The sequence below is a fragment of the Meleagris gallopavo genome, chromosome 1 (assembly GCF_905368555.1).
Source record: "Meleagris gallopavo chromosome 1, MGAL_WU_HG_1.1, whole genome shotgun sequence".
Taxonomy (NCBI): domain Eukaryota; kingdom Metazoa; phylum Chordata; class Aves; order Galliformes; family Phasianidae; genus Meleagris; species Meleagris gallopavo.
In genome coordinates this window covers 179,995,954-180,012,168 of record NC_139404.1, presented here as the reverse complement: position 1 = coordinate 180,012,168, position 16,215 = coordinate 179,995,954, and the positions used below count along the sequence as shown (strand labels likewise).

General features: G+C 33.9%; 1 protein-coding gene across 2 annotated transcripts in view; it reads left to right on the top strand.

Moving 5' to 3' along the window:
• The window catches only part of DYNC2H1 (dynein cytoplasmic 2 heavy chain 1), a 139,270-nt gene that overhangs the window by 75,199 nt on the left and 47,856 nt on the right, over positions 1–16,215 (top strand). For both annotated transcript variants that reach the window (XM_085216292.1, XM_010729080.3), the window contains 10 exons: positions 1,348–1,398; positions 3,466–3,543; positions 4,596–4,727; positions 6,042–6,114; positions 7,490–7,650; positions 9,082–9,207; positions 11,143–11,253; positions 12,057–12,212; positions 13,766–13,841; positions 15,219–15,430. In XM_085216292.1, the coding sequence (XP_085072418.1) occupies positions 1,348–1,398; positions 3,466–3,543; positions 4,596–4,727; positions 6,042–6,114; positions 7,490–7,650; positions 9,082–9,207; positions 11,143–11,253; positions 12,057–12,212; positions 13,766–13,841; positions 15,219–15,430 (1,176 nt within the window). The remainder of the gene's footprint in view (positions 1–1,347; positions 1,399–3,465; positions 3,544–4,595; positions 4,728–6,041; positions 6,115–7,489; positions 7,651–9,081; positions 9,208–11,142; positions 11,254–12,056; positions 12,213–13,765; positions 13,842–15,218; positions 15,431–16,215) is intronic.

Genomic DNA, 16,215 nt, shown 5'->3' with positions numbered 1-16,215 from the left:
GTTTAGCATAAATTTCCACTAGCTGTTAGAGCTCTTAACTAGCTCAACATAACTAGGTTGCATACAAGAAACTTTCCTGCATACACAAGTATCCAAGTATCTCAGTACTCAAGAATCAAATATCAATAATACTCTTACTTGATTTTTTTTGTTAAATTCTTAAATGCTTTGTCTTTTAAAATTTTAATGTGGTGAGATAAGAAGTTGCTTGCTGTGCTACTAGAGAATTCTGTGTTCTTCAGTATTTAACACAGTAGTGAAAAATTTTGTAGTACTACGTTTATGAAGATGCAAGGCATTCTAATGTTAAGACATTTGTCTTTCTGCATTAATGTGTATAGATTTTTCTGAGATAGCTTTACATATCAGCTCTATATAACTATTTTTACTTTTCTGTGTAAAGACATTATGTAATATTATGAAACTATGGAGGTTTCATGTATTCTTCCTGTATGTATGTTTTCCTTATTAATAGGAAAATATCATAAAATATAATTGTAAGAGATAGTTTATTCAATTTGGATTTAGATTGGTGGGTGCAAAAAGATATGCTAGGGTTTATATCAGTGGTTTTAGTTGATTGATGTTTTTATTTGGAATGTTACTATTGTCTGTAAAACAAAAAAATAAAATTTATGTGATTTGTAGATGCTGCTGATGTGAATTTTCAATACTTTGAAGATTTATTAATGTATTTTTTACCATCTCCAAGTGCAGGATTATATTATTTCTAGTATTCTTTTGAAATTCTTAACTAAGATCTTTCTTAAAATGATTAAAAGCTTTATTCCTGGCTAGAAATACAGGGTCTGAAGGATTTATTACACATAGATTCAAGCAATATTACCTCTTTCCTAATGCAACCAAAGTGTTCATAATACCAAGCTATTACATTAGGTATTCATCTTATTCTACTTGGTTTGGACACTATGACATGAAACAATACTGAAAGGTGAACCGATAGTTTTCGGTTCTGTGGCTTTCTGATACCGAGTCAGGCAGTATGTGTGTCCTTACCATCCACATTACTTCATGCTGATCTGTATGTGGATGATATGGGTGGAAACTGTGGGAATTAAAAACAGAACCAAAACAAAAATTATATGGCTTTTCCTTTTGTTTATTTTCTTGTAAAGCACTGTAATCACTTAATTTGGATTCTGTGAAAGGTAAATACTGTTAATATTATGTGGAGTTTTAAAATTGTTGTATAATTCTTTCAGAATCTAGGATTTAATTTGTTTATCCTCTAAATAATTTCTGCTTTGCCTGCGTGGTACTGCACACTAATTGTTATTCTTCAAGATGCCTGGTGACTGATCTGAGGTGTTCATTTATTCCTTGTAGGAATGGGAGACTTTTACAGGTGTGATCATTGGAGATCCCGTAAGAAAATCAGTAAGCTACTTTAATTTGTGTATTTTGAAATAAGAAACATTTTTATCTCTTAGATGACTGCACTACTTTTCATTTCAGTATGAACATAGAAGTCCTTCTTTAACTCGATGCAGTCTTTATAATTCAGTAGATGCCAGCCCACATTGTGACTGTCAAGTATTTTGTTGCTGTAGATTGTTCTCAAGCTATATGAGACCCATTTGTAGAATGGAATTTAACAAAATTCTTTTTGCTATCTCACCTAACACACAACACACAGTTTTTCGCCAGCAGGGCAAAGAAGATGATTGTCCCACTCTGTTCTGCTCTTGTGAGGCTCCAACTGCAGTACTGTGTCTCAGTCTGGGGTTCTCAACACAAGAAAGATGTGGAGCTTTTAGAATGAGTCCAGAGGAGTACCACTAAGATGATCAGAGGACTGGAGCACCTTTCCTATAAAGAAAGGTTGAGGGAGTAGGGCATGTTCAGCATGGAGAAGACAAGGCTCTAGGCAGACCTCGTTGTGGCCTTGCAGTACATAAAAGCTGCTTATACAGAAGAGATAAATGAACTTCTTTTTTACATGAGTAGGTAGTGATAGCAGAAGGGACAGCTTTTTTAAACTATAAGAAAATTTAAATTTTTTAAACTATAATTTTAATAATTAATTTTTATTTTAATTAATTAATTAATAATTAAACTTTTAATTTTTTAAACTATAAGAGGATAAATTTAGGTTTAGGTTAATTTAGGTTAGGATGGCAGGGGGAAATTTTTCACTGTTAAGGTGATGAGGCCCTGCACAGCTGCCTAGAGAGCTGTGGTGCCCCATCCCTGGAGGTGTTCAAGGCCAGGTTGGATGGGGCCCTAGGCAGCCTCAGCTGGTGGGTGGCAGCTAGCCCACATCAGGGGGTTGTTAGTTTTTTTAGTCTTCAAGGTCCCTTCCAGTCCAGGCCATTCTATTGTTCAGGCATGTCCACGTTATCAAGATTTTGTATCCCACAAATGGTCAGAAACTCATTAAAGAATGTGAAGTCACGTATATGGTGATGCTCCATCCAAATATTCCCAGGGGATAAGCTCCAGGGGATTGGTTATATTTAATAGCTCTTGGTTTTGTCTTCCACTAATTTATCTAATCACTTTTAATTCTGTATAAGAGCATTCACAGAGCTCTGCAGCAAGGAGTTCCATGTGCACATTAATTTAAGAGCTATCTCCTTTAGTGTTTTCTGTTTGTTTGTTTTAGTCTGTTGTTGCTAATCTTATTTTACTGGTTTTGTCTTTAAAAAGATACTCATTATCCTTATGTCTTTTGTAACTTCTAGATACTTTGTATAACCTATTAGCTGTCAGTTTTTCCTAATTGAAGAGGCTGTATTAATTATTCCATAGTTTTCATCATCATTTTCCACTTTTATACATATTTTCTAGTTCTGCTGTACACTTCTGGAAATATGTGGGAACAGGGGTACAGTATTCATTCATATAGTGCTGTTGTCCATTTTTGAATAGCGATCTTCCTTATGAGAGAGATTCCTCTGGACTTCAGGCAATATTGTTGTTTGTCCTTAGAATTTTCTGCTTCCATCCAACTTAGAAGCAGAAGCATAAAGCTTTGGCCAAAATTTGCTAGTGCAGAGGTGTCTAGCATGGTATTTTGCCTGGTAAATTACCCCAGAGCTGCCCTTCATTTAAAGAGCTATCCTTTTCATGACTGTGATTAAGTGAAAAGGAGATTTTTTTTTATGTCACTTGCTCAGAGTGTATATGAAAATGGTCATTCTTTTGGGTCACTTGTTCTCAATATATAAAAAAATTCTTAGAGTTGAGGAGTGACATGGATGAACTGAATGATGAAATATTTGGGGGTCAAGTAGTTAAGCAAAGTTGCTGTGGACATTGTATCTCAACTTACTGGTAGTTTTTGTTTTGCTATACCATTTTTGAATTCAGCAAATGAATAGGTGTTATGTTTCTATTATGAACGCTCTTTTTATTAAAAGTGGGTTTTCTTGTCTTTCTATTGAATATGATGTTTCCAAAAAAAAAATTGTATAACTTATATATCAAATTTGTTTCAATAAGGATTCAAAAAGAAGTGTTTATGACCAGATTCCTTCTTGGATAGAACAGGAGCGAGCCTATGCAGTGGCATCTTTGAAGGTATATATATCACATGGTAGTTTACATTGAACTTAAAAGTGATTGTAATTTGGACTCAAGTACCATCAAGAGGAAGCATTTTGTTATTGTAAAATGTTTATTGTGTGTTCTATAAAATATGGTCTATTACGGACCCATTTGAAACCAAATTCGAAATTATGAATGTGTGATCCTAGATTAGTATATTTTAAGCTCACCCAAAGAATTACAATTTGTATAAATAGAAAATTTTAGAAAAGAAAAATTGCTAATAATACTAAGTTACAGGTTTCTCTTATATCGTATCTTCTCAGAAACCACTTTATATATTAAAATGGGCCTTTAATTGTGAAACTAATTTTTTACTTAACAGATTTTCATGCAAACAGAAATATTTCAGAGATTTTAATTGCATAAATCAAGCAATTTCATATTAAAACAACACAACACTTAATTGCCTTGATTAATCCTAATTCTAATCCTGCCACAGTTATAATTGAAGTCTTTTGATTAAAGAACAACTAAATGAAAATAATGGTCTTAGAAATGCTAGCTTAGATTCTTGTCCTCCATGCAGCTCAGCAGCAAGAAAGAAAACCCTGAACAGTCTCTGGGAAGGATTTTTGTTGTTGCTGAATTGACAATTGTTTGTTTTTACTTTCGCTTCATCAGGGATCAGGAGCAATTGCAACAGTGTGGCAAACATGATTGTTAGGGTTAAAAAAAAAAAAAAAAAAAAAGTGTGATAGTTTCAGTGGTAGACAGAAGAAGAACCTGATCATGATTTAAGGAAAAGAATAGCATTGAGTTAAGCCCAGAGCTGAAAAACAAGGAGCCTTGAAGTTTAAAAACAAAACTATTGCAAATACCGACTTAGCAGTTGCAGGAAGTAGATAAACAAGTTTTAAATTCTAACCTTTTATTCTTGAACTCCAAAATGAAAATTGATAGGATTTTTATGAAACGCACCAGTATTTTACAGGTTTTAAAGTCACAGTGGTATTCATAAATTACTGAAAATATACAACGTCCAAATGATTACTCTTCTTTATTATATGTTGTTTGTTTTGTAGACTTCTCTCCCATGTCTCTATCAGACTCTTGGTTTAGAAGATGAAGGTTTGTGGCGCACTTTTTCTCAGAGCTCTGTGTGTGAGCAAGACTTCCCATCTGCTATTGTAAAAAGAATTTCTTTATTTCAGCAGGTAACATTCTGTATTAAATTATTTAAAATGAATTGTGATTTCAGTATTGCAAATAAGTTTTACATCTAAAAAATTTAGGCTGAAAACGTGGTTGAATTGTAAGCAGGGACAACATCTATTTTGTCTTTGTCTTATAGCTCAGCTAGTTTATTATGGATTTTTTTTTTTCCTGTAATATGTATATAGTTCTCTCCTACCTGAGTCTTTTTTTGTGTTAGTGTATTGGCTGCAGCTGAGAATGGCAAAGTAACAGGTTTTTTATTAATATTCATAGAAGAAATTTTCTGAGTAGGTATCAAAATTCTTTCATGCTTGCTTTGTTATTGCAGAATTTCTCAGCTTGCCAAGCATATTAATTTAGATCATCATGAAATGCAAACGCACTTGACTGAAAACAAAGAAAGTGCTGTATCAGCCACTGCTTTCTAGAAAATCAGCCATGAAATTCTACTCTTCCTGAAAGCTTGATTAAGGAGCTCACCAGTAATGTTGGAGAGTTAGGTTTCTTCTTCACTGATAGGATCCTTCTCAGGAAGACAAAAATGTTATTCCTCTTGCGTTTATGGAAAAGTTGTTGTCATTACTTATTCTCAAAAGTTGCTGTCATTTCTCCCTTGAAGAAAGACACTCATGTAAATTGAAGATTTTTGGGTCTAAGAAAGGGATTACGCCTAAGGCAATGCAATTTCATCTTGGTAGCTATTAAGTGTCCTCTGTTCGGCTGTTTAGAGAATTTCTAAAACACTGTTCACAGAATTTATAAAGAACCATAATGCAAATGGGTGTTTCTGAGTCACGTGTTTGATTTGATGAAATGCCAAACTATTATTCTTATGTGTGCAATGTGTTGTCATAAAAAATACCTATTGGAGAATACATCTATAATAATCAGCATATTACATACTTAATTCTTAACAAAGCAAGTATTTCACAGAATCACAGAATTGCAGAGGTTGGCATTATATGTATAAAATCATATATTGGCATAGCAGTATAAAGATAAGTTTACTTTCTGTTATTCTAGTTACCCACATGAAACATTCTGAAACACGATAGAAAATGTTTTACCTTAGAAATAGACATTAGATGTAGTACTATCCTCCCAATTCTATTCAATGAAAAAAGTACTTTAAAAAGAATTATAATATTAGGTTATCTTGGGAAAGAATGATCAAATAGCTGTATATCTTTAGGGAAAACTACTGATGAGCAAAGTTTAAAAAAAAAAAATGTTTTCTTTGAAGAGTTTTGCTTTGTTGGTTTTTACGTTATACCTTTATAAATTCATTTTCCATGAATATATTTTATTTTAAGGTACTTGTGGTCCAAGCTCTTAGACCAGACAGGCTGCAGAGTGCTATGGCTCTTTTTGCATGTAAAGCCCTAGGTAAGTTCATTTTTCACTAGAGTGCTTTCACACAACAATTAAATCATTAAATCTTTTTTTTTTTTAATGTCAAAAACTTTTACTTTATGGTTCATATGGAATTGCTAAGTTGTAAAATTTAAACTCTGGATTTTCTGGTTTTGTCTTCATAAAGTATTGTTACAAAGTGCTTTTACTGGTTTATGAAGCTCAGTGATTTTAAAATCACTGACGTATTCTTTGAAGGGATTCTTGAGCACTGCACTTTCTCAAAACACTGTGCTCAACTTTCTAACATCCAAACTGTTAATAGTACTTGCACTGTATTCATTTTCTTAAGTGATGCATCTCACGAATGCTATAACATATTTGGCTAAGCAGTTACTCATTTAGAATGGCTCTTTTTTTTAAATTAGCATAGTTAACAGCATTAAATGTGTTACTACAGTAACTGAAGTTGCACACGAACATATTCCAATCTATTGCCCAATCATAGCTTTTTATTGTATTTCTCTGTTAAAGCAAGGCCAAGCTGTAGTCACCAGTTGACACATAATTATTTAAAATATCAGAGCCGATCAGTGTAGCTTCTCAGGAACCTGGGTGCATCTATTTGCACTGCTGAAGAGTAACAGCATTGCCATCAGACACTGGTTTATTTTGGCTGTGTTTTATTTTACAATCTGTCAGTAGAAGCTAAGCAGCCTTATGAATAGGAACCTAAGGATAACTGAACAAGTGAAGAAGAGATGTTTGTCTAGCATCTTGTTTTCAGCAATGATGAATGATATATGTCAAGAAAAGACATAAAAACATCACAAATCTGTACTGAAACAGTTTTCTGAAAATGCATCGTAATTTCTTGACTTTGGAGGTATTGCAAAGGTTTATTTATTAATATATTTGTATTGCTTGCAAGTTATGCAGTTCCTCAATTTAAAGATTATAGGTGTGATGTATTTTGAAGATTTTAGGCTTTATGTTTTCCTAACTCAGATCCTGACATTTGAATTGTTTGTGTTTGTACAGCTGTACATGACAATTTAACTATGCTTTTCTTAAGCAATATGTTACTGACAGAATTTTTTGGTCAATTTTTTGATCTGCTGACTCTGGTATGCCAGGACCTACTACAATGTATACTTCAGTGTTATACAACAGTTAAAATTTTCATTATCCATTTATACTGCTGATTTGTACACCAAAAATGGTTTTTTGTATGAATTGTAGATCAAATTAAAACAAGAGCAAAAACAGTATCGGTCTTTATGCATTGAAGAAATACTATATATCCCAGCAGTTTGCTAGTTGATTTTATTTGAATAATAGGAAAAATCTTCTGAAGAGCACTCCATTCAGTGTAGTCACTTTCTTTACATGATGTTTCTAACTATAGGAATAAAAGAATTGTCTCCATCACCTCTGAATCTGAAACGTCTGTATAAAGAGACTCTGGAAACTGAGCCTATATTGATAATTATTTCTCCTGGTGCTGATCCTTCTCAAGAATTGCAAGAACTTGCCAGTGTTGAAAGAGATACTGAGTGCTACCATCAGGTCAGCCTTAGATGAGAATAATTATTAAAACCCACTGTTTGCTATGTTCAATTTTACATATTTTTTGGTACAATACAGTAATAAAAACTGACAACTGACAGCTGTAAGTATTATTGCTTTTCGGGTGGAATAATCAAAATATGAAACAAAACCCAGCGTAAACTGGACTTCGTAATTACCTGTAGTTATAGAACATGAACATTTCTTTCTTCAACAGAAAATATAAATAAGTTGTTAAGTGTTTATGAGTGTTTTGGTATTTTGAAGAATTTTACAAGTAAATGTTAACTAATAAGTTGCTGATGGGAGTTCCTGAACCAAACTCTTTTATTTCATGTCTGTTTAAAATAATGTTTAAGGTCAACCGTGCAGGAAATCGCTTCAAAGAGGGCTTGCACGGGAATCTTCCCAAGCACTAAGTTGAGGCTGACTGGCCTGTAATTAGATAGTTCTTCCTCCTCCTTATCCTTTTTGAAGATAGATGTGATGTTTGCTTTTTTATCAGGAAGCACCTCAAATCAGTGTTACTTTTAGATGATTGCAGGTAGCCCTGCAGTGACATTCACTGCTCCTCCCCCCAGCACTCTATAATGCATTCTATGTACCTTGCCCTGGACTTACATGTTTCTAAATGTGTTCTGTGATTCCTGAATCTATCTGTACATAAGTAATGCTTCACTCCTACTAGTAGGTCTGGGAAACCTGAGAGGTCTGGGAACAAGCCTTGACAATAAAGACTCAGGCTAAAAAGACATTGAGTACCTCAGCCTTTTCCATGACCCTTGTCACTAGGTGCCCTTTCCCACGAAGCAATGGGCTCACAAGTGTTGTTAGCTTTCCTTTACTGAAGGAAACCTTACAAAACTCAACAAGAAGGAAGAGCAAAATCCTACCGCTGGATAGTAAGAACCCCTTGTAGTGCTGCAGGCAGTGAACTGACTGGTTGGGAAGAAGCTCTGCAAAAAACATCCGGAGGGTTTTTGTGGACAAGAAGCTGAACATGAACCAGCCTGTGCCTTGGCAGCAGAGATATCATTAGGTGACATAATAACAGCCTTTCAGTACCTACAAAGAGGACAGTAAGAAAAAAGGCCTAGAGGATGGTGATGCGCTGGAACAGGTTGCCCAAGGAGGTTGTGGATGCCCCATCCCTGGAGGCATTCAGGGCCAGGCTGGATGTGGCTCTGGGCAGCCTGGTCTGGTGGTTGGTGACCCTGCACATAGCAGGGGGTTGAAACTAAGTGATCATTGTGGTCCTTTTCAACCCAGGCCATTCTATGATTCTATGATAAAAGACTATGGGTGTTATTTCTTAAGATGTTCAGATTACATATGTTGCGAAGAAAAAATTGTACTTTCATGAATTTTTCCAATTTTGTATTTAAATGAGCATGATGAATTCCTGATACAAAGAGTTATTTTTCTTCTCAGATTGCAATGGGCCAAGGTCAGGCTGACCTAGCTATTCAGACTTTGAAAGAATGTGCACGCAACGGAGAATGGCTGTGTTTAAAGAATCTGCATCTTGTCATACCTTGGCTTCCTGTATTAGAAAAGGTAAGGGTAATTAGTCCAAGAGTGTCTTTCTGTTGGAAACTTATTAGGCAGTTCTGAAACATCATGCATTTACATGGTGATGTTTTAAATAAAAAAAAATAAACCTTAGCAGGTTTCTGAGTCATGAGCTTCAGATCTAAGCAACTTTGTGTGGTTGCTTTGATTTCATACAATGTAGAGTGTTTCTGTCTCAGTGACTGAACAAATGCTCCTGTTAGAATTTCCTATACATTATGGGATACTGTCAACGTTTGCTGAACTATCAGTACATGAATGCTTTTTTTTATTATTTAAATAACAACATTTTAAAATAAAAGTTCATAAAAATATATATATATATATTTTTTTTTTTTTGCTTCTCCACCTTTGTTGTTAATTCTTGTTATTTGTAAGGGTAATTTGTGTTTCAGCAACTATAAGGTTTATGCTAATTTGAAATTAGAATGACTATTTTTTAAAAGAACATACTGTATCTGAAATAATTGACTTGCTAGTTAGGTCAAAACAACTTGTATGATACTGTGTCATTCATAAAACAAGGTAAAGAAATGCTTATTAATAGTAGTAACTTCTGCCTTACTTGTCCTGTTAGTGTAGTTCATGCATGAGGTGTGCTCCACGCACATAAGCTTGGAGTCTAGTTCTATCAGATAAGGACCATATGGCATAGATAGACCTTAAAGGTATCAGAACTTGAAGGGAGCTTATAAACAGGAGGTGGAATGGTTGTTTATGAAGGTGGGTAGTGATAGGACAAGAGGGAATGATTTTAAACTGAGACAGGGGAGGTTTAGGTTAGATATTAGGAGGAAGTTTTTCACTCAGAGGGTGGTGACACCCTGGAACAGGTTGCCCAAGGAGGCTGTGGATGCCCCATCCCTGCAGGCATTCAAGGCCAGGCTGGATGTGGCTCTGGGCAGCCTGTTCTGGTGGTTGGTGACCCTGCACATAGCAGGGGGGTTGAAACTCAATGATCTTTGTGGTCCTTTTCAACCCAGACCATTCTATGATTCTATGATCTGTTTTGGAAAAATAGAAAGGCAAAGCAAGGTAATACTGATATGTTTCATCTACCCTGAGCACGGTAGTGAACTGTTAGGAAGTGTTTGTAAGCTTCTAACTAATTATAAGAATAAAACATCAAACCTTGTAAGTGCATGTGGATATGTATCAGAAGTTTCTTATGATTAAGTCTTAGAAGTTATCGAACTGAATGGATTTTAAGGAAATCTGCTAGAGTTTATTGAAGTATAGCTCTCTCAAAGCTCTTATACAAAACAGCTGACTGTTCTCAAGGCAATTGTTAAGCAACTTTGCGAGCTTCGTACATAAAGCATGTGTGAAAATGTATGCCTTGATACATCAGTAATTACATAATGTTTTGTGAAATCTTTGTATTTGAAATAGCATTTAACAATATTTATTTTCTTAAAACTGTTTTTCTATTCAGAGTTTTCTATGAATCATGATAAAGGAAGGATGCATGTAACAACTACACATACAAATAAATAATAATAAAAAAAAAATCCAGCAACAAAAAGAAACCAGAAATTTACATAGCTGTGCAGGTGCTGAAATTCATTGAGTTCTGTTGTTGATACACGACTCATAGTCCAAGCCTTTTCCTTTTGAGATCCAGTATTTTGGTGTTCTTTACTTAAGAGAAATAAAGAGCTGCTGTTTTGCTCTGAGTTTAGAATATGGGAGAGAGCTGTAAATATTTTGACACATCCAGGATGAAGCTGAGCTTAGCAGGCATATAGAAAGTACAGGAACAACATGTATTTTGAGTAAACTTACTTACAAAAAGCAGCTAAAAATTTTTAGACACGCATAATTTTTCAATTCAAGTTATCATTTTATAAATACTGTTCTGTGTATTAAATAGAAAACAAACTGGACATCCTACCTCAATATATAACATCTCTTTGGCAGGAACTGAATACACTGCAGCCTCAACCAAACTTTCGCCTTTGGCTTACTACTGAAGTTCATCCAAAATTCACTCCAATTTTGCTTCAGTCAAGTCTGAAAATAACCTGTGAAGTAAGATCTGTTTAGAAAGCTTTTACTGAATGTTTTAAAAGAATCAATTTTGACACTTAGTAAACTATTTATTTAGATAGACCTATGTGTAGGTAATGTGCACTATTTAAATAACTGTTTTCTATTGACGTTTCAATCAGATAATATATTCAGCTTTTTAAAGACTTTTACAAACCTTGTTCTATTTACAGTAATCCTTTTAGCAAACAGTATTTTAAAAAATCTTATAGATATGAAAAACTAATATTAATGTCTTTAAAATTTTATTGTGACATTTGTATTGCATTGTCTAGGTATCTATTTAATTGTTTTTACTTTTAAATAATCTTTGTTATTATATACAGGCTACCTATTGCTTTTTTTTACTGGTTGTAAATAAACACTACTTAAATCAGAGGACTGATGTTTTATCATACATATCTGCTCTACAATAACTAACTAAGAATGCTGGCATGGCATAAGGTCAGATGGCTCGGATCACAGAAATAGTAATTAGTAGTTGAGCTTCTAAAAACAGAAGATAAGCTCTTGTGCGTGGGGAAAAAAAAAAAAAGAATTTATTTTATATTTACTTAGTTGATCAATTAGCACTCATTTCACTAACTTGTACTCCTGTAGTTTGGTCCTCCTAACAATTGATTCAGACTATAATTCTGTCAGGCAGATTTTTTTCATGTTAAATATTATTTGCTAAAATACTAGTCATAAACTATAACTTAATTGTGTGATAACCTGAAACTTAAGAAAATAGAACTTGAAAGTATCAGTTGTTTACAACAAAGGGATGGTTTTTTCCTGCGCAGGCACCTCCAGGCCTCAAGAAGAACCTCCTACGAACCTATGAATCTTGGACACCTGAACAAATTAATAAAAAGGGAAATTTGTCTCGAGCCCATTCTCTCTTTTGTTTAGCATGGTTTCATGCTGTATGCCAAGAAAGAAGAAATTACATTCCTCAGGTAATTCTTTTTTGCTGACTTTTAAAAATTTGTCCCTGTTTATTTTTAGCTTTTATACTTAGAATTGTTTTTCATCAGATATATATTGGATCACATTCAGAGATGAGAAAAACTTTGATACTTCTGGTGCCTACCTTTATGGCTTTCTTTGAATTAATTTAAAAATAAAATCTTGGTAGTCTAAATTCTTGTCCTTCTGAAAATTGCCAGTCTCTGTGTGGAGATATTGTGTGATCTGTGTGCTAATGATGCAGGAGTGAGGTCCCATGGAGAATATCTTTTGAATTCTTTTTGTTTAGGATAGGAAAAAAAAAACTGTTTAGGACTGTGTGGAAGTCATAAATATTCCTCCTTCAGTAAAAAGGAGAATGTAATATTTACTATTCTTTCTGCATAGCAATCCTATTCAGAGAGATGGAAGAACAAGAGAATTTACTTGTTTCTTGAGAGGATTATAATGGTTTTCAGAGACTGTAACATGTTTTTTCCTTAGATAAGTTTTTGTTTAAAGAAAATGTTTTTTTTCTGGCTACAGATGCTTAAGCTAAGCAGGAAAAAGAGGAGAAAATAAACCCAACAAACTATTTTGTGTCTGGTTTATTTTAATTAGACTTGTGGTGAAATTAACCTGTCATCCAAGAGATTTGTTCTGACAGAGCCTGGAATGTTTAAGACTTCTTTTGTTAGTTTTGACTTTATGAATTATAGAGTTGTTTCCCTCTAACTGGAACGAACTTTGAATATGCTGTTCAAGAAGAAGAATAGTTGAAAATCATTGAAGTACCAATTAAATATATGATCTCTCATTTGCCTTTGTTCAAATTACTGTTAATTTGCCAATAACTTTCAAACAGGCACAGGACAGGGTTAGTGCTTTCTCCTTACTTCTACTATAACTCTGTTTATCTCGCATAGATTTAGTGGTGATTCTATCATCCTGACATTGCTGAACTGCAGTTAGTCCTGGCCAATAAACTCTTCAGTCTATAAGCAGATCTTTCAAAAAGGCATTTTAAAACTGTTGAAAGACTTCAGCATCTTGCCTGTTTATGACCTTCAAGGTGACTGACTGATACCTTGATTGTGATCTGTGAGGCAGCTGCAATCTTAATCTGAAAATACACTAATCTCACATGCATTTGTTATTAAGATTTCATTCAAATACAAAGGTACAGCCGTAAGAAGTTACAGCACTGGGGGACTGATGTCTGGATTTCCTTTATCATGTACCAATATTTACTTGTACGTACTTATTTACATTGAAAGGCTTTTGTGAGCCATGCACAGTACTTTCATGCTATGCAAAGACTAATGCCACCAAGAACAGAATTGGAGTATAAAATGACAGTGGTCAAAATGTGCATGTCAACATTTTGCTGAAATAGTAGCAGTTATTGTTTTTCTCAGTATATTTTTTCTTTGACAGTAGAGAAGTGACATGAAATAAGGAGTGAGTTGATATTAGTATAAAGCAGGCTGTATTTGGATAATCAAACCTATTTATTAAAATCTTGTAACTAATTGAGTTCTTGGCATTTCTTTTAAAATGTCAGGGTTGGACCAAGTTTTATGAATTTTCTTTATCTGATCTCCGTGCTGGTTTTGACATTATTGATAGACTCTTTGAGGGTAAGTCACTTCTGAAGGAATGTTCTTTATTTCTGTAGCCTAACACTTCTTAAGGTTTCTCATTTAGAATTCTTTATCATATTTAAAACTTTCACAGTAATTTTTATAGATCACTTATTTTGCATGATTGATTGCAGTGGGGTCGTTCTGCTTAAAATATAAGTTGTACATATTTAAATTTTACATTTGAATCTTCACTGGAACAGTTGTGGATGGCTCTTGCAAATACAAACACATGACTGCCAAAACTATTCTGCTTTACTTCCCAAGTTAAGAGGAAATATGAGAAATACAGGAATGCCTGGAAGCTTCAGTCATCTGTCTCCATCCCTTTCCAGTTTGAACTCTTCCATTTGTTGAATGAATTAATGGAGCATGTGCTCTTTTGTGATGAAATTAACTGAGTCGGAAGGGACCTTGAAAAGTCATCTAGTCCAACCCCCTTGCAATGAACCCCCCTCTACAGCTAGATCAGGTTGCTCAGAGCCCCATTCAGCCTGACATTGAATGTCTCAGAGGACACCTCTCTGGGCATTGTTAAGATGTAAAACACTCCATTGTTCTGTTAAGTAACTTAGTACATTCTTAATCATACTTGATTATTTACATTTTATATAATTTCAAAGTAAAGTTAGGAACTGATGTTTAGATACAGTTTGTGATCTTTGACTTAAATGAGATTTAACACTTCTGGAACTGGAACTTAGTTACACAAACTTGAAACATACAGTCATACAAAGAGTCATTAACTGTCAGTTAAAATCATTAACCTGTTTATACCTGTTGCTGTGAAGATATCTTTTCTTTTGAGGGAATGATCAAGTACTTGGAGTGTGCTAGTTACTACAAAACAAAACCTAAAAACTACTTAAAATAATTGCTGCTTCCTTTTTGTCAGGAGATTTTTAAGAAGTACTCATTTGATCAAACTTTTACCTGCTCTAGAAAGCTACAGCGTATCAGTATAGCTATTTAGGTCAACTGTTGTAAAAAGGCGATAAAATAAATTAATTGAAATAAGGAAATATTGCTAAGCCAGAAAAATGGAATTTGAAAAGCAACTTGACCAGGAAGCATAACTGTAACATACTTAGTTTTAAGTACTGCGTGAAATGCTGTTTATAATTCTTTAAAAAGTACCTATCTTGAACCTTTTTTGTTTGGAAGTTGATGTTTCCAGTGAATTTTTCAGTGCATGATCTGATTTTGGTTTATTTTATGTATGAGACTGCAAGAAATGATTTATTTGAAATGAATTTGAAATGAATTATTTGATGTTTCTGTAATTTTCCTTTTCACTTAAGAACTGTGGTGATTGGAAGAAATGCTAGTGATGCAGTGGTAATTGATAGAAAACTATTACTGATATATTTATAGGATCCAAAGATTTTCAGTGGGAATTTGTTCATGGCTTGTTTGAAAATGCAATTTATGGAGGCCGCATCGATAATTACTTTGATATGAAGGTTCTTCGGTCCTACTTGGAGCAGCTTTTCAATTCAAATGTCATTGGCAATTTTAATGCTAGAGGCAGGAAGATGACTAGTTTCCTGCATTCAATCTCTTTACCAAATTCTTGCAGTATTTTGGTAAGTACACATCTTCAGTCATATGATACACAAACTGAAGTATGTTATTTTGAAGAATCATTATATTCACAAAGAAATCCAGAGATACAATATAAAGATATCTTTATTTATGTGAGACTTCTGTTGCGTGGGATGGGTGATTCCTAAGTTTTCAGAACTGTTCTGTCTCATTATCTTATGATACCTGGATGGACTTTGATGCAAAGCTGTGAAGAACTGAATGAAAGAAATTGTCTCATTTTATGACAAGAACATTATTAAATTTTTGCATTACTTAGTATATTAACATAATGGCAGAATATGGATTTATCTCCTAATTTACAAAATTTGTCAGTGCTCTCATGTAATTTGTTACCATGCTGTGGATGCTGTATGACATTTTATTTGGGGACAGAAATAAATTCTAATTCTCCTTTAGTATTCAGGAGGGAATTCAATAGATTCTGAAGAGCTGATATCTCCCTGTCCTTCCACTTACTGCTGTTGTTATTGTTATTAAGATTCATTTGCATTTTAACGTTGAACTCCACGCTAGACCACCATATAGTATGATTTGATATAAACAGCATTATTGCAGTGAAAATAAATTACTATTGTTTGATGTTCTCTTCCTGGATTCTGACTGCTTAGATTTTGAGGGTTTTTTATTTGTTTATTTTAAATATGATATTTTCTATGGAAGTGCTGATGTAATATTGTAAAGAGCAAAGAAATAAATGAGGCTGGTCTCTGTTGCACTAGGTAATATGGTCAACCTTTATTTTTACCTGTACTGCAGTTAATAG